The sequence below is a fragment of the Eptatretus burgeri genome, chromosome 2, assembly GCF_056783735.1.
Source record: "Eptatretus burgeri isolate ZD-2024b chromosome 2, Ebu_testis_v1, whole genome shotgun sequence".
Lineage (NCBI taxonomy): Eukaryota > Metazoa > Chordata > Myxini > Myxiniformes > Myxinidae > Eptatretus > Eptatretus burgeri.
Window position 1 is genome coordinate 49,451,917 of NC_140962.1, and position 18,700 is coordinate 49,470,616.

General features: G+C 43.5%; 1 protein-coding gene across 4 annotated transcripts in view; it reads left to right on the plus strand.

Moving 5' to 3' along the window:
• Positions 1-18,700, plus strand: part of NEB (nebulin) — a 439,712-nt gene that overhangs the window by 76,542 nt on the left and 344,470 nt on the right. For all 4 annotated transcript variants that reach the window (XM_085869257.1, XM_085869259.1, XM_085869258.1 and 1 more), the window contains exons 17-20: positions 7,369-7,467; positions 7,793-7,897; positions 12,394-12,498; positions 15,866-16,177. In XM_085869257.1, coding sequence (XP_085725383.1) covers positions 7,369-7,467; positions 7,793-7,897; positions 12,394-12,498; positions 15,866-16,177 — 621 coding nt within the window. The remainder of the gene's footprint in view (positions 1-7,368; positions 7,468-7,792; positions 7,898-12,393; positions 12,499-15,865; positions 16,178-18,700) is intronic.

Below are 18,700 nucleotides of genomic sequence, written 5' to 3' on the forward strand. Positions count from 1 at the left end.
CTCCGAACAGGAATGATTATTTACATCTCAATCTCAGACAACATGGACCACTTTAAAACTACCCATCCCAACTCTCTCTTCCTCTTATGTGGTGATTTCACCTGTCACCATGCCAATTGGCTGGGTGTTGGTACCTCTTCAACCAGCCATGACACTGCAGCAAAGGACTACTGTGACTCCATGGCACTCACCCAATCAGTGAACCTTCTGACCCGGATTTTTCCCAATGGCATGTCTTCCCTTCTGGACTTGGTAACGACTAATTTTCCGACTAATGTCTCCTGTTCCTCTTCTCGATTTAGTTCAGCTGATCATGTGCTTGTGAGAGTCAACATCTCTCTGGCTATTGTCAAAGTACTGCCTCAGTTTCATGGAGTCTGGCAGTTCATTCAAGTCACTCAAGCTGCCCTTTCATATCAAGACTGGACCTTCATTTCTACCTCTCCTGATATTAAAACTGCCTAGGAACTCTTCTCCATGAGCTTGTTTTCCATTATGTACAGATTTATACCATCTCATTTGCAGTTCATAATTATCCTCTTAGCCCTGGTACATTGAATCCTATGGTGAGGCAGTTGCCTTCAAACATCGTACCTTCTATTAATGGAAGGCAATTCCGACCAAAGGCAACCTCAAATCATTCCCCAAAGCCTGGAACAAGTGTGTCCACTCTCAGAAAAGCCAGAAAACAACATCTGGCCAACCTCAATGCTGAACTCTCATACCTGTCTCCTTTTATGACCTGGTGGCGTCTCGTCAATTTGTCTCTGGTGTATGCTCCGCCTCCATCTCTTCCCTCTCTTAAAATGGCACTACAGCTGACTCTACCTCATTTCTGTGTTCGCTTCCAAATCTTGTGTACCCAACCCCTCACTCCCGATACCTACACTATCCTCTCGTACCCAACTGCTCCTGGTTCCTGTGTCTTTCTTACCTGAGAAGATGGAGTGGTTTCTGGAAAACATCAACTCCAATTCTGCATCAGGCCCAGGCCACCTGCTCTCATGAATCACTGACTTCCTCCACACCAGCAGTCAACATATAGCTCTCAAAGTGATACTCTCATCTCCTCTCCATGTCAAGGCTGGAATGCCCTGAGACAGTGTCTTGGGTGCAGTCTTGTGCCTCATCTTCATCATTGATCTTTCTGATTCTCTGGAAAATCCTGCCTATCTCATTACTGATGATTCCATCCTCTGTCATATCATTTCTCATCTTCATACAAGCAGGCCTGGCCTCTTCCCTCTCTGCAGACATTGATGGAATCAGGAGCTGGTCCAACACTTCAAAGATGTCTTTCAACTCTGACAAATGCCACACACTCACCCTGTCTCTCCAAAAGGACCATCTGGCAAACCCTCCCATCTCCTTAAACAAACCACTTGAAGTGGTTAAGTCAATCAAAGATTTAGGCCTCACAATTAAAGGGAAGAGCGGAGCTCCTTTGGTGTTATCATACTTCACAATGCCTGGTGTTAGCTTTATGGTTAGGGTGGTGGTAGGCTTGGGATCTTATCTTTGGATACTGAGTTCAAATCCCCCTTGGCTGTTGAATTAATACCAGGTGGGGTTGACTCTGCCTGCATCCTTCTGAGGGCGGCAAAATGAGTACCTGCTTGCTAGTATCCTGTGTCAGAGTGGCAACCTGTCCAGGATTGTGCCCAATAGCCAAGAAAACTGCTTAGGCAGCACAAACGCTCTGCACAGGTTGAGGAGAATAGGTTTAAAGAAAAGGAATAAACATTCAGATTCTCCTTTTCAGATGTAGAGATTGATCGAGAGAGTAGGACGATGGGCTTATTGGTTGTAATAGGTTTTTTTTTTAAAACTTGCTTATGGAATCTGGGCAGTGTTGTTTCTCGGCAATGCTTAGTGCCTAGTCCAATATGTCTTGAGAAGATGCTGGTGGGCCTTCTCTTTAAACTGTGTCAATCCCTGTTCTCTCTCTTTCGAGTGCAGCCTTCTGGCTGCTGGTTGCATCATTGGTTAGGGACGCGGCTATGCCACTGATGCAATGACCCTATTACCAGTACACTGGTACTCATTTTGCCGACCTCAGAAGGATGACAGGCTGAGTCAACCCCACCTGGTATTAATTCAGCAGCCAACAGGGCTCAAACTCAGGACCCTAGGATCCCAAGTCAGCCACCCTAATCGTGAAGCCAACACCAGGCTTGTAGTCAATATCTGTGGGGATGTTTCACCTGTTCAATGGTACTAGGGAGGGCATTCCAGAGTTTTGGTCGAGCTATGATGAAGGAGCGATGATTATACATCCAAATCAGGTGGAACTTGAATGTCGTGAGTTTTCACAACTGGGCTATTATTGTCAATGTTGATTAAATGGATTATGGAGCTAGAGGGTCTTGTTGAAGCATGGAAATGAGTCTACTGCACACAGCACAGGCACGGACAACCGATGATACATGACGTCAATGTTCATTTGAGATGGTGGTGATTCAATCAAGTCAGCATTGCTGTCATGAATGGAATTTAATTTTTGTTTTTTTTTAAACGGAGGTGAAGAGTCATGAAAGAGCTAATGAGCTTCTGCTTTGAAGAATTCAGATTTAGACAAATGTTGTACAAGTATTGTGATTCTTCTGCTCTCATGGATATATTCTATTCTGCTCTTATGGGTACATGAGGGGATATATGGGGTTTATTTATTGTTTTAAATGGCACCCTGATTGATGCACAATGTCCAAAGATTACTTTGAGACGTGAACTTGCTGAAATAGGGAGATTAGATACTAACCCACAGCAGAAGGAGTTAATAGGCATACAATATATGTCCTGAATGATGTGTATTTGAAAGAGAATTTGGGACCAAAATAGCAGGAATCTGAGTCCCAAGGTCTGCTTCTTGCCCACAGCAGACAGATTTCTGGACTCTTAGTTTTCAATCTCCTCACTTTCGGCCAGGTCAGGTCAGGCCAGATCAGATCTGTGACTTGCTACAGGGGTCATGTAAATCTGTGTTAACCTGTTCCATGGTCGGGTTGTCGCGACCAAATCGTCTCCCCCACCAGGTTTTCTGGTGAGGAAGGTGTTTGGATATGGACACCCAGCAAGATTAAAAACAAAACCTGTCAAAGGGCGGAGGAGCTCCTTGTGAGCCAACGGCCATCCATATCTAGTGCTCAACTGTGTCTGTGTACGTCCTCCTGCAGTTGGGTTACTTCTTATTAGGAGGTAGTGGCAGGATTTGCACTCCAGCTACTGTAAAACCCTTCATTCCGCAAAACGTTCTCGAAGCCAAAAAAAAATCTGAAAACCCAATCCGTGGGAGTACCTCCTGTGCAGCTTCCCTTCGCAGGGCAGCTCACCGGATGATGGGATTGGGGCAAAGCCTTCGGGACCCCCAATCTTTGATCACAGGAGGGAAACCATGGGGTAACATTCATCGGGTCAGATTGCGGGAGAGTGTGTCGGAGTGGTGCTGAGGTGTCGTCCACCAGAGGGCGGTCTCCTTGGGTTAACCTGAGGCGGTCCCTTGGGGTGGGTGCCTGGAATGTCTCATCTTTTAGAGAGGATGACCACCTGACTTATCATCTGAGGTCAAGCGTTTGGACATCGGTATTGCAGCACCCTCTGAGGTTTGGAGACCGGATAGTGGTGAGATCATGGCGGGTGGAAACAGCTACTATTGGTTTGGTCGCTCTGATAGTTACCATGTCCAAAGAGTTGCTGTAGCTGTGTCCAATGAGCTGACTCCAACGATAATTGAGGAAACACCAGTCAACGAGCGTATTATGAGACAAAGGATTCGTCACTCCTGGGGTGTCATTTCCCTGGTCTCTGTATATGCTCCGACTGAGGCGAGAGATCTCGCCCTGAAGGATGCATTCCACCCCATGCTCGAGTATGTGGTTGATCAGTGCCCCAGGCGTGATACTCTTCTAGTTTTGGGGGATTTCAATGCACGATTGGAACTGATAGGGATGGTTATGAGACGTGTGTTGGTCCCCATAGGTCTTGGACTGTGAATCAGAATAGCACTAAGTTCCTTGAATTTGCAAAAAGCGTCCACAGGCTCATTCATGAACTTAGTATTCCAATGCTGGTGGTGTGGCAAAGGAGATTGACCATGTGCTCGTTGATTTTCGCTGGAGGATGATCCAGAACTGCAGGGTCTACCCGAGTGCTCAGTTCCTCAATAATGACCACCGGCTTGTTGTAGTAACTCTTAAGTTGCACCATAAATCCAGGAGAATGGTACCATCCCAGCCCAGGCTGGATGTTGGCAAGCTCAAGGATGAGAGGGTAGCTGAGGAGTTTGCGAACAAGCTGAGTGGTGATTTGGGGGGGGGGGAGGGTCTGGGTGCTTTGGGAGATCCCGAAGAGTTGTGGAGTGCCTTCAAGACCACAGTCATTGATGTTGCCGGTGGATGTCTTAGAACACACCGTTGGTCGAAGAAGAATTTTGTCTCTCAAGGGACACTGGATACCATTGACCAGAGTCGCAGGGCCAGGCTGAATGGCAGAGCTGAGCTGTTCGGAGAGCTGAGGCATAAAACTGTACCTGCGCTAAGGGTGGACAAGGAGGCCTATGTGCGAGGAATCTGTGAGGGGGTAGAGCATCACCTGTGGTCAAGTGATTCTCGTCCTGCTTACAGGGGAATTCGCGCATTGCGTTCATCCAAGCCCATCCCTTGGTGTACTGCAGTTGGAGCAGAGGGTGGTAGGCTCTTGACAGAGGAGTCCTAAGTGAATGCCCGCTGGGCCGATTACTTTGAGCGGTTGTACCAGGCTGATCCACCAGCTGTCGAGTTGGTTGTCAGGGGTGTTACAATCACTGTTGCTGACCCTCTAATCAACTGTGGTCCGCCTTTGTTTGTGGAAACACAGGCTGCGGTGAACCGCTTGAAATGGGGGTGAAGCTCCAGGCATCTGCGGCATCCATGCTGAACTTCTCCAGGCTGGTGGAAATGCTGCACTCATGTCATTGCATGTAGTTCTGTGCTCTGCCTGGAACACAGGCATCATCCCAACTGACTGGAAGAGGGGCCTTGTTGTCCCTCTCTGGAAAGGGAAGGGTGATCGCCAAGACTGCAACAACTACCGACGGGTCACGCTGCTCACAGTGCCGGGCATGGTCTTTGCTCAGATAATTCTTGATAGGGTTCGCCACCATCTGCTTGAGCACCAGCGTCCAGAGCAGTCAGGCTTTAAACCAAAGAGGTCAACGATTGACCGTATCCTTGCTCTTCGGGTCCTCACCGAACGCAGACGAGAGTTTCAGCAGGGGCTGCTTGCAGCCGAAGTTGATCTCTGTGAAGCATTTGATTCAGTTAATTGGGATGTCCTCTGGAGAATTCTTGGTCTTCGTGGGGTGCCACCAAACCTAATCGAACTGATGTCTGAACTCTACTCTAGTACTGAGAGTGCTGTGAGATGTGGTGGTACCATCTCTGACTTATTTCCAGTTGTTACTGGAGTTCTTCAGGGGTGTGTACTCGCCCCCGCACTCTTCAGCACTTGTATGGACTGGATTCTGGGGGGGGGGGGGGGGTGATGGAGAGATCAAGCTGCGGTGCATCGTTTGGGAATGTCAAGATCTCTGACCTTGATTTTGCAGATCATGCAGTCATCTTTGCGGAGACTTTGGATATCCTTTTGGGGGCCCTCAAGGTGTTGAATGAGGAGTCAGAGCCGCTCGGATTATGGGTTTCCTGGGTCAAAACTAAGATCCAGGCTTTCAATGACATCTTGGATGCTGCTGTCCTGTCTGCCTGTTTGTGGTGAGGATGTTGAGGTCGTGGAGAGATTCACTTACCTTGGCAGTGATATTCATGTCTCTGCTGGCTGTGAGTCAGAGGTCAACAGCCGTCTGGGTTGGGCCTCGGGAGTCATTGATTCACTGGATCATGGGGTGTGCGCTGCCGGTACGTGTGCGGGAGGATGAAAGTCCGAGTCTTCAGGTTCTTGGTGCTTCCAGTCTTGCTCTATGGATGTGAGACTTGGTCTCTGACCTGGGATCTGAGATGGAGACTTAATTCCTTTGGTATCAGGTCTTTTCGGAGAATCCTTGGCTATTGCTGGTCGGACTTTGTGTCCAACGAGTGGTTGCTGAGAGAGACTCAAATGAGATTTGTTACCTGCATCGTCCTTGAGAGTCAGCTGCGGCTGTGTTGACCTGTGGCTCGTTTTCCTGACGCTGATCCTGCTCACCAGATTCTCTCAGTGAGGGAGTCTCGTGAGTGGAGGAGGCCAATGGGCTGACCATGTGCCTCGTGGTTGCAGCAGGTTGATCGGAATCTCAAGGAGATGGGGTTGGGCCAGGCGTCTGCCTGGGGGATGGCCAGACGGAGGCCCCTGGAGTACCGGAGGAAAGTGGACGCAGCGACGCGCTGCTCTGGTGCATTCTCCCATACCTGACCTGACCTTCGGCCTCACCCTGCCTCCAGCCCATGCAGGTCGCATGTGTTCTTCCAGAATCCCACACCGGGTTACCCTTCCCAATTTGAAGTTGAACGCTCACCTTCATTATTTCATCCCAGCTTTTTTCTTGTCTGTGAACCGACTCGTGATGTCTGTTGTCTTATTATCTGTCCTCTTTTATGAGTGCCACCCATCGTCAATTTGTGCATTCCCCCATACCAACCTCTTTCCTTTTTTCCACTCATCCACTCAGGTATGATGCTGTCATTGTTTTCCTGCTTCCTTTTGATCCTTCCTCAGTCTGTGAACCTGCCATCCTTCGTCGTTTAACTTACCCCTCAACCTAGATTTGTCGACAAAAATAAATTATTGTGAAGGTTGGTGAAACAAGGCCAAAAACCTGTTGGAATATAGGTCACAGGTAAGTAAATTGCAGCATCACCTGTGTCTGTGTATTCGGCTGAGAGACTGATGATGTCCTTGTTCATGGTGTGACAATAAAACAGGTTTAAATATGCTTACCCCAAGTAACTCAATGTAATAAGGCCACCGTCTATAACTTGGTAAATATATTTTCTTGTCTTTGTGTGTGTGTTTTTATTTGTACATGGAGTTGTGAACAATCTGGCCAGATCGTATGGCTCCAAGGTCGCATACTCGCTTTTGTTCTGTATATAGTCTGAGTTTGATTTCCAACTTCAGTGTAAACGATCATCGTGGTGATTTGAAGGCAGAGTATTGCATCACTCCTGCTGTCCCACATGTGAGCATTTGCTTGTAGACATTAAAGATCATTTGACACCTTTTGAAAAAAACAGGATATTGTATGCTGATACATGGGCTGAAATGATAAACTCCTGTCCCACTCTACAATGAAATTGCATCGCTGTTATCGTCTCCTCCCAGATTCGATGGAAACAGCAGCTACATACTGCATACGCATGAATGCATCAAGAAGTTTACTTGTTTCACTTTCTTTTGCAGATTAAGTACAAGCACCCTGTCAGTAAAATACCATTCACACAAGTCGATGATTCTCCGGAGCAGAGGCAGGACAAAAAGAATCTGCTGCAATTCAGCAATGTAAGTCACACCGAGTACAACCATCAATTGTTCTTGGGCCATTGTTTTGCACACCGCATGGTCTGAGGTGTCCCGATTCCTTGGATAACAGAGGGCAATGACGTGCCAATGATGAAAATAAAACATTATAAATATGCATGTGCACAAAACATCGGTGCCTGGTGACAGGTGAATGAGGGAGCCAAGCAAGCAGACAAACAAGCAAAACTAACAAGAGTCGCAGAGAGGAAGTTACCACATAATAACATCTATGAATGCTTTATGCACATACTTTTGGAGGAAAATCTTGAGAGATATGAGTCATCGACGTTTTTGTGTCCAACAGCTGAACTACAAAGCAGCATATGAGAAGCAGAAAGACAAGTGCACATTACCTGCTGATTTCCCACATTTTCTGCAGTCTCGAGTCAATGCATACAACTTGAGTGATGTAAGAAGCTGTGTGTCTTATCTGATGTTTTGTCCCATGATTGTGAATACATGTAACCTCTCCACTCCATGCTGTATTGCATGTATTTTGTCCATACTGTATTGCATAATGAAAACTTATGGTTTTAAGGATATGTTATCTTCCTTAAAGGTCCACAGATTCAGAAAATCACGTTTGGTTTAATGAATAGATATGACGTTACTTAACACGTAATCGTTGTTCTTTTCTTGAATAAATATTTTGAAAGGAAGATGTTAATGTTATTAATTTGGTGCGCTTTTACACTCGATTAGACGACCCCCCCCCAAAAAAAACCACTCGATTGGCCATGACATCTTCTCAACCTTGGGTTATGCAAGTACGGTATGACAGCACCTTCTGCTGAAAGATTTTGAATATCATCTTAATCTGGGGATTCTTCATTGGAAAATTATTCGTCAAATTCACTTTCTGACGAGTCTGAAGTGAGCTGTGTGGCCATTATCCATTGGGTGCTGACAATCTTTCCCTCGATTACGTCATGCCAGTTTATCTAGAATTTTCCGGGGCATTACCCGACGCTTTTGCTTTTTTAACTGGAACACCTCAAAAAATTATTTGAATTAAAAACCACGTTCAGTTCTTGTTTTGTAGCCACGTCTTGCGTAGCGAGACGTGGCTCTAAAGGCCCAGTCACACCTTGATGTTTTAGCCAGCAATGGCAACGTATCAAAATGTATGTAAAACGCTGGCTTACGCTGAACTTTTGATGTTTTTTTTTAAAAGATTCGGACGTATTCATAACGAGTTGGTCGTATGCATAACATATTAGTAATGGACACAAAACGTTTCGTTGTCTTATAGATAACTTATACCAACGAATGCTTAGCCTGTTGTCAGCGTTCACAACCGATGCCCAACGATAGTCTAACTTATGCATAGCGTGCTGCACGTATCGCCGACGATCACGTGGCGTAGCCTATTAAAAGGCTGCCGCACAATGATTCAAATCATAACCGCCAGAGAAATGGAAGTGTCAACATCGCAGACACACCTTGGCGATCTTGCCAGCGTATGCCGATCTCTGAAAATGCATCTAAAACGCTGGCGTACGTCGAATACGGTATGGGTAGGTTTGGTATACGTGAATAGAATGCTAAAGTACGCTATCATACGTCGTAGTAAGTGTAGTAAGTCTTGGAATTTTAAACGTGTTAAAAACTTTACGACGTACTTGCCGTATGCCTCACACGTTCTGCATGCGATGGGAATAAGTTGTACGCACGATATGCGATCGTTGGCACACGTCGACAAAAGTTAATTGTAAGTTTCTCATAAGTCGAAACACGTCGAGGTAATGGTTAGCGTCAGTGTTCCAGACTCCCTGTTTTTTTGTTTTTTTTTTCTTCGGTATGACGGTGATGTTGACACTTCAATTTCTAGTGTGGTTATAATATAATATAATTAATAGGCTGCCACTCAACGATTTAAATCATAACCGCACTCGAAATCGGTGTCAACATCACCGTCATACTGAAGAAAAAACAAAAAACCAGGGAGTCTGGAACACTGACGCTAACCATTACCTTGACGTGTTTCAACTTATGAGTAACTTACAAGTAATGTGTGTGGACGTGTGTCAACGATCGCGTAACATGCCTACAACACGTTACTCATAGGTTGGAAATATGTTTCGGGTACGCTAGACATTGCCTCAACCTGTTTCGACTTATGATTAACTTACAAGTAACGTGTGTCGACGTGTGTCAACGATCGCATAACGTGCCTACAACTTATGGCCAGCGTAGCGGAACTTGTGAGTCATATGCTGGCATAAGTCATAAAATTTCAAGCATGCTAAAATTTGAGGACAACTACAAAGTACAACGATGAAAGCCAGCGTACTACGACATATGGCAGTGTTTTTCAGCGTGCTCTTAATGTTTCCAAAACTTACCCATAACGTATTCGATGTGTGCCAGCGTTTTAGACAAATTTTTCAAAAATCGGCATAAGCTGGCTAAAACGTCAAGGTGTGACTGGGCCTGAAGAGAGCGTTGTTCTCTGCAAGAGCTCTTTCTCTTCTTCTTCTTCTTCTTCTTCTTCTTCTTCTTCTTCTTCTTCTTCTTCTTCTTCTTCTTCTTCTTCTTCTTCTTCTTCTTCTTCTTCTTCTTCTTCTTCTTCTTCTTCTTCTTCTTCTTCTTCTTCTTCTTCTTCTTCTGACAAAACCTTTGGGACTCGACTCTTTTATATGCAGGATCCGGATCTCCTTAAATGCTAAACACCTGTACACATCCTTGCATTGAGGGTGCCTTTTGAGAGCGTCTATCATGAACTTTTAAATATATTCGTACATTTGCTTTAAAGTTTCGAAAAGTTCACGTTACTATTTAAAGATTATTCCATTTATTTTGTTATAATTTCGTAAATACACGATTTTCTCGTCATGAACGACGATCGTCCATGACGGATCTCACTATTGGCTCAATCAAGGCACATGACGGAATATCGAAAGTTGTTGTTGGTTTTTTATTTTTTTTTCTTCTTCTTCTTCTTCTTCTTCTTCTTCTTCTTCTTCTTCTTCTTCTTCTTCTTCTTCTTCTTCTTCTTCTTCTTCTTCTTCTTCCTCTTCTTCCTCTTCTTCCTCTTCTTCCTCTTCTTCCTCTTCTTCCTCTTCTTCCTCTTCTTCCTCTTCTTCCTCTGGTGAAGACAAAACCTTTCGGATGTGGCTCGTGGACGCATTTGTCCTTGTTTTACTTCAAAATCAATATAATCACATCCAGATTTTTAAAATATATTTTTCTGGATCTTTGTAAGGCGTGCTGCACTTCGTTCATGTACAAACACTTTGCTCACCTTCTATGTTCAAAGAGCATTCAATAGGTTATCAGACTGAGATACTCAGACAATAGTCCACGAAGCAGCAACTTTTTAATTTTTAATCTATAAGTAAACATGATTCGGAAGAAAAAAAAAATTGCTTACTAATTATATATGTGCATGTATAACGTATTTATACTGTATAGATGAAAATATATTTAAACATTGCTTTTTCGTGCACTATCCTGAGTATTTCCTTCTGAGAACAATTTGAACACTCCTCATATTTGGTCATGTTTGTTTGTGCACATTGTAGAGCAGTGAAAGGGTGAAAACCTAATGAAATGAGGATGACAGAATTAAGCCCCAAAAAGAAAGAAAAGTTAAATATGTTTTTCATTCATGAACCATGTGGAAATTTAAACACAGTCCAATTACACTGGTCTGCGTTTTCTCAACGGTTTATATATGCTTTTTGCATGCTGAATTTAGAAATGTATCTCATTTCGCTCAATCAGGTCAAGTTTTGGGAAATCTCAATTTTATCTCAATTTTAAGGGAAAAAAAAAATAATCAAAATTTTAGTTTTTTTAATTAGCATTTTTTTTAATTCAAAATCAGGCTTACATTGACAGAAAATGTACAAACTATATATAAAATGACGCACAAGTACCATTAATGTGAAATTCAACATTAAAAAGACGAAGGAAAACAGCGACTGCTGGAGCGACTGAAGTTGGGGGTTGCCAGAAACAACGATTTATCTATATTTTTCTGAAATAGAAATGAAAGTAATTGAGAAGGCACTTTCTTCCACATTAAGTGTACTTGTGTGTCATTATATGTATAGTTTGTACATTTTCTGTCAATGTAAGTCTGATTTTGAATTTTAAAATGCTAATTAAAAAAACCAAAATTTTGATTTTTTTTTTCCTTAAAATTGAGATAGTGATTGAGTAAAAAACTTGACCTGATTGAGTGAAATTAGATACATTTCTAAATTCACCATGCAAAAAACATATCAGAACCGTTGAGAAAACCTTAACCACTGAAAAAAATATTTCAAATGCAGCCCAGTGTTATCATTTACTCAATTGATTTGCATGTTCTAGTTTCAACTTCTGGGTAAATGGGTTCATATGTCGATAAATTTTCATTCTGTTGCTACATCGTTTCAATGTTCTCACCTGCAATCAAGTGGATGCTAAAGATCCAAGAATATATTCCAGGTTGTCGGCCCGTACTTGGGATACAGCAGCTATAAGCCTGTTTCTAATCAATAGCAAGCCCCAGAATTATCTCCGATGAACAATGGAATGTTAAACAGAAAGACAAAAGACAATTAAGAGTGTTGTTGTGGAGCTACCATGAAGGGCCACCATGAATGTGGTGATGCTGTCTTTAATTAGAAAGTAGATTATTTTGATTGGCCATGCCCCTCCCATGACAGAGAAGAGCATTGATTCATCCTGTGGAAAGAAAGGAAGAAGGGTAAGATGGGCATGAGGGAATGGAATGCACTTCTCTAGAGCTTGGGGAATGGTATATGATGATATCTTGATACCAAAATTAAATGTTGCTTCGGTCTTTTAGCCGCTGAGAAATAGACTAACAATAAGCACAAAGTTTCAGACTAGGGCTGTGTTCCTTGTGAAATACAAAGGTGATGTTTGTGTTGCTCATGTGTGGATGTCCAGTTCTGGTACAAGAGAGGATGGGAAGATGACAAAGCGAACTGCCATGTAATGGGTGATGCCATTCCTGTTCGTGCTGCCAAGGCTCACCAGGATATCACCAGCGAGGTGGGTTTGCTCATGAGAGTAGCTCTTACTGGCTGTTGGATAGTTTCTAACAGTATTTTCAATCATAATCAGCAGAATTTGTGTTAAACTGATATAGCCCCAGCCTTTATTTTATTTTATTTTGATACCATTCTCGACTTGTGTGAGTGGTTATTGTTTAGCAGTAAATATTATATTATGAATTAATTTAGCATTTCTGAGGATATTGCAGTTATGCGAGTCAACCACTCCCTCCCTCCTTCCTTCCCTCCACCCCCACCCTCAGCCTTACCCTCATTTTCAACTTCAATAAAATAAACTACAAATATATAGATATATCATGGAGGAAGATTCGGTACTTTGTGTTATGAAAAAACGTTATTTTTTGGCCTCCTTTGTAAATGATAAATTAAAGAAGTAGATGTTAGAGCAATATGTAATTTGCCATAAATGTTTTACCGATTTGAAATGAGTTCACGCTTTCGACATTCCGTGTTGACATCCCACTGTAAGTTGCCATTAACATCCCACTGTAGAATAATGTACCTTCCAACATCGGCTGCTAGTGTGTGAAGTAAAGTTAAGTTGGAACAGGAAAAAGAGGAAATCTTGCTTCCCAAGAAGAGTATGGAAATTAAGAGATCAGAATGTAACAGGAACATTTCAATAGGGAACTTCTGGAAATGAATCTTGGAAACCCGATGGTAGGAGAGGATGTAGAGAGTTGTTGGAACTCTTGAAAAGAAGGGCTGCTGCGAGCTATTGAAAAGACATGTGGCTGGTCGAAGGGCCCAGCTAGACATGAGGCGACATGGTAGTGGAATAATGAGGTGGATATGGCGATTCAAGAAAAAAGAAAATTGTTTAGGTTTTGGAAAAAGGGAGGTGATAAGGAGGAATACTTGGTGGCTAAACGTAGCGAAAGAAGGGAAGTTTACAAGGCTAAAAATTAGTACAGGATTCACTTTCACATGTGATAAATAATGCAGATAGTAGAGGGGAGATATTCAGGACAGCAAAGCAAATTATCAGTCAAAATAAGGATCTCATAGGAGAACAATGTGTGAAGGATGATATGGGAAATTACTGGTTGACAATGGGGAGATTAGAAATGCTTGGAGGAGTTACGATGAGCACCTGTTAAATGAGGAGTTCCCTTGGAACAGGGATATTCTGGAGGCTGTAGAGCCAGTGCAGGGCCTACCACCTGAAATAAAGAATGAATGGGTGAAGAAAGCCATCGATGAAATGAAGAATGGTAAAGCGGCAGGCAGCACTGGTATTGTCGCAGAGATGCTGAAGGCATCTCGTGATATTGGAGTGAATTTATCACTAAATTGATGAATGCAATTACAAGGGAGACATCGATTCCAGATGACTGGTTGAAGAGTGTAATGGTGAATATTTAAAATGGGAAGGGTGATTCCTTAGTTCAGAGCAACTGTAAGGGTCTGAAGTTGTTGGACCATGGAATTAAAGTGGAAGAGAGTCATACATAAATTGATAAGATGGAGTTTTAATAGACATGAAATGCAATTTGGTTTCATGCCAGGAAGGGGCACAATAGAGGCAATTTTTATCGTTCGCCAATTACAGGAAAAATATCTGGGGAAGAAGAGACAACTGTACTTTATATTTGTGGATTTGGAGAAGGCGTTCGATAGGGTGCCTCGGGAAGTGGTGCAATGGTCCACGAGAAAGTTACATGTGTAGGATTGGTTAGTTAGGGTAATTATGGCGATATCTGATGGCTCAAAAACCTCTGTGTGGGTAAATGGAGTGTGGAGTAAGGATTTTAAAGTGAAAGTGGGTGTTCATCAGGTGTCAGTCTTGAGTCCAATCCTTTTCATCATGATTCTTGAGGCTATATCACAGGAATTTAGAGGAGGCTCACCATGGAAGCTCCTGTATGCTGAATACCTGGTGCTGATAGCCGACAGTGTGGAAGAGGTAATGGATAAATATACAGTATGGAGGCCAGAGGTCTGAAAGTGAATACAGGGAAAACAAAAGTACTGATTAGTGGTGCAGGAGAAGAAAGTGTGGAAAAAAAAGAGGAAGGTGGCCCTGTGCCGTCTAGAAAAGGTGTAGGTAGCAGTTCAATATTGTGTAAATCCTGCAACTGCTGGGTGGACGAGAGGTGTAGTGGCATCAGGGGTAGACTGCAGGTGGCACCTGAATTCAAATGTGCTGTTTGCACAGGTAAACAAGTGACTCCAGTTAGAGCAGAAAGGTTAGTTTATGGGTATATATCCCTGGAATGTGTAGATAAATTCTGTTATCTTGTTGATATGATTAGTGCAGGTGGTGTGTGGAGGCAACAGTGAATGCAAGACTTGGAAGTGGTTGGATGAAGTTTAGGGAGTTGTTAACCCTATTGACATTGAAAGGGACTTCTCTGATTAAATGGAAAACTATATGCAGCTTGCATAAGAAGCATGATGCTGTATGGCAGCGAAACATGGGTGATCAAAAAGGAGGATGAATGGAGGTGTGAACAAGATGAAATGAGAATGGTGAGGTGGATGTGTGATGTGACACTGAAGGATAGGAAATCAAATGTGGAATTAAGAGATAGGTTGGTTTTGTGAGGTTATGGCAGCAGAGACATGAATATGAGGTTTCGTGATAGAAAGCATTCGTGAGGTTATGCGTAGAGGTTGGTTGAGATGGTTTGGACATGTGGAAAGGATATGGTCTGGTGGTTGTGTGAGGAGGTGTATGAATATGAATGTGAATGGAAGGAGAGCTGGAGGCCGTCCGAGGAAAACATCGGATGTGTTGCTGAGAGATGATCTTAGAGTGAAAGGCCTAACAAGACGGCTAGCAAGGGACCATGCAACCTGGAAAGTAGCCATGAGGTGAATCACGGCTTACACATGCAAGCATGGAAATGGCCGTAAAACGGTGATGATGATGATGATGATGATGATGATGATGATGATGATGATGATGATGTAGTAGTAAGTTGCCATGAACATCCCACTGTAAGTTGCCATTAATACACAAATTTGCATTAGGCTTCATCTTCATTCAACAACAGCAAGCAAGTCTTATCAAACACATTTGTTAGCAGCAATGAGTTCATTCACAAAACAAAAGCATGGTGTTTTTAAACAACAGTTAATCAGGTCAAATTGTGTATATATTTTTTTGTTCTTAATGGGCATTCAAATGCTTAAAGACCAATGAGAAAATTTATTCTATACATACATAAAGGAAAAATGACTACACCCAGTACTGGACTTTATCGGGTATGTTTTTAATGCAAACCGCCGATATATTTATCAATGGCTGAGATTACAGCAACAGCTATGCAACAGAAGACAAATGAATGGAGTGATCGATGACTAGCAATGTTTAATGATAATTCTGGTATGCATTAAAGGTAAACTACAAGAAGGCCCACGAGAAGGAGAAGGGACATCATATTGGTGCTCAGAGTCTCCAGGATGATCCCAAGCTGGTTCACTCCATGAAAGTGGCCAAGATGCAAAGTGAACGCGAGTACAAGAAGGCTCACGAAAAGAGCAAGACAAAGTACCACGTGCCTTTGGACATGATCAACGTGATGCAAGCCAAGAAGGCCCAGGACATTGCCAGTGATTTGGGTTACAAAAAGCCGATCCATCACTACACGATGCTCCCGGATGCAATTGACTTTGGGCGTGCCAGACAAGCCAATGTTATTCAGAGCAATGTAAGTGTATTTACTCTATTATTATGTTTTTTAAGATTTAGAAAATTCAATCCACAGCCTTTTTAGAGATGGCAAAGAATTTCCAAATGAAGGGTGAACATACTTGATCGGATCAGAATTTTATTGCTGAGTTTCACCCAACATTTCCTACCCTTTGAGGTCATCTCTTCGAGCATGACCGAATAATATGGGTGTGGATGTCTTTCGATCCGTCCGTCTGTTGCGAAAATGACGATTTTCAAATTCTATCTCCTCTGCCATTTCTCAAACGATCTTGAATTTGATTGTGGCATATGAATCTATGGGACAATATCTAAATTTGGTCAGGCCGGATTTTTGATATTCGCTTTCGTTTTCGTGTCACGTGACTTCAAAGTTGGCAAAAAATGCAAAAATGATGATTTTCATGCGAAAATGACGATTTCCAAAATCGATCTCCTCCTACATTTCTCAAGCGATCTTGAATTTGATTGTGGCATATGAATCTATGGGACAATATCTAAATTTTGTCAGGCCGGATTTTCGATATTCGCTTTCGTTTTCGCGTCACGTGACTTCAAAGTTTGCAAAAACTGCCCTACCTTCAGGGGGCTATATATTTTCTCGCAGAGATGACCGTCACTCCCGCACGGGGGTAATTTTTTTCTTTTTTTCTTTTTTTCCCTTTTCTTCTCCGATCGCATTTCGATGGAGAATGTACAGTGATGGACACAAAGGTTTACACACCCCTTACAAAAAGAAGAAAAACATGTCTCAAGGCAAATGAAAATCAATTTTGTTCAGAATATTAGGAAAGACGAAGTTTCAACAAGAATCAACAGAACCAGCTTCAGTGGCTTAATGGTTAGAGAGTCTGCTCTGAGTCTGGGAGTTTGGTGGTTTGAACCCAAGCTGTCATACCAAAGACTCCTAAAATGGTATGTGCTTGATGCTTCCTTGCTTGATGTTCAGCATTTAAAAGGATAGAGCTTGGACAAACAGCCAAAGGTAGGTAATAATAGTGCAGACTTTGATGGGCCGAATGGCATCCTGTATTAAAGTTTCCTGAAAGGGAAAATAATGTGATTATTATTAATTATAACTAGCGGAAACCCCGTCACAGACGGATGCTTCAGAGTTGAAGGTTGACTATTGGCACTATGTGTGATGCACTCTTACAGGTACGAAGATTCTTTCAGTCCAGGTCACAGCACCGAGAAAAACGTGACGCGACCGCTAGGATGAGCACAAAATTGGTCCTTCAGTATTAATATGTTGTTGAGGATTCTCGCCCGTTCGGCGTGCGGACGAGCGCCTCAGCCCAATTGCGGCCAGAAGCGCCCACCGAACGAGCAATCCAGTCGTAGCTTCCGGATCAACGCCGAAACCCAGCTACGGGTGTTTTTAAAACACCATAGATCAGCCAACTCTTCTGTCCACGTGCTGCAGGGTCAATCGCCGAATTATCGATATACCTAATTATTCGCGCAGACAGATATGCCGGGGATCTACACCTCAACGGGACCTGCACGAAAACGAGCCACTTTACGCAGCTCGTTTCGTATGCGATTGCCGAGCGGTTATATATCACCAAGTCCCGTCGGACCCAATTATCTTATCGGTGTTAAAAACCAGCTAACATTCCGAACGCTCCATGGCAGTCAATGAGAGGAAGGGACACAACGAGCGGGTGACATTTAACAATGGGGACATTTATTTGAACACAGGCATGCAATGAATGGGGGGATGGGGAAAAAGACACGAGCAAAAAAACCTACAGCCGAGTTCTATTCCAATGTGAAGCAAATACAACACAGGCACTTAACAGTTTCCTACTTATTAGACGGGCCCACGAACACACGTGCGCGCACGTGCGCGCGCGCACGCACGCACACACACACACACACACACACACACACACACACACACACACACACACACACACACACACACACACACACACACACACACACACACACACACACACACAAGAAATGGTGGCTGATGCCTTTAATAATGAGCTCCAGCTCGGAGGACAGATGAGCTGAAACCCAGAACCTACCTCGAACCTCTCCACCTCGTGTGGTCTTCAAGCTGTTCAGACCCGGTCTCCAGTGAGAGCAAGCTGGATTCAATCGCCATTAGCCGCGATTCTTCCTGAGCTCCAGCGAATCCTCTCGCGCTTCCGAACACGTGCTGGTGAGACGAGCTGCCAATCCTTCCCGTCAATGCATCGCTATCTCGAAGAACCACCTCCAAGATGAGGCCGATAAGTCTCATCAAGCCGGAGAACAAAGAGCTCCACGAACAAAGAAGAGCCAGCCGAGCAACCAGCTCAACTCTCTTCCGATGAATAAAGCCTCTCACAACACGAACCAAGAACTCCGAGCCGAGCAACCAGCTCAACTCTCTTCTGATGAACAAAGTCTCTCTCTTCGACGAACCAAGCCAGAGCCCAAAAAGCGAACCGAGCCAAGCAGAACCCGAAGGTCTGCTGAAAAGCCAAGCCGAAGCAAAAAGCTTATATTACTAAAAGCCAAGCCA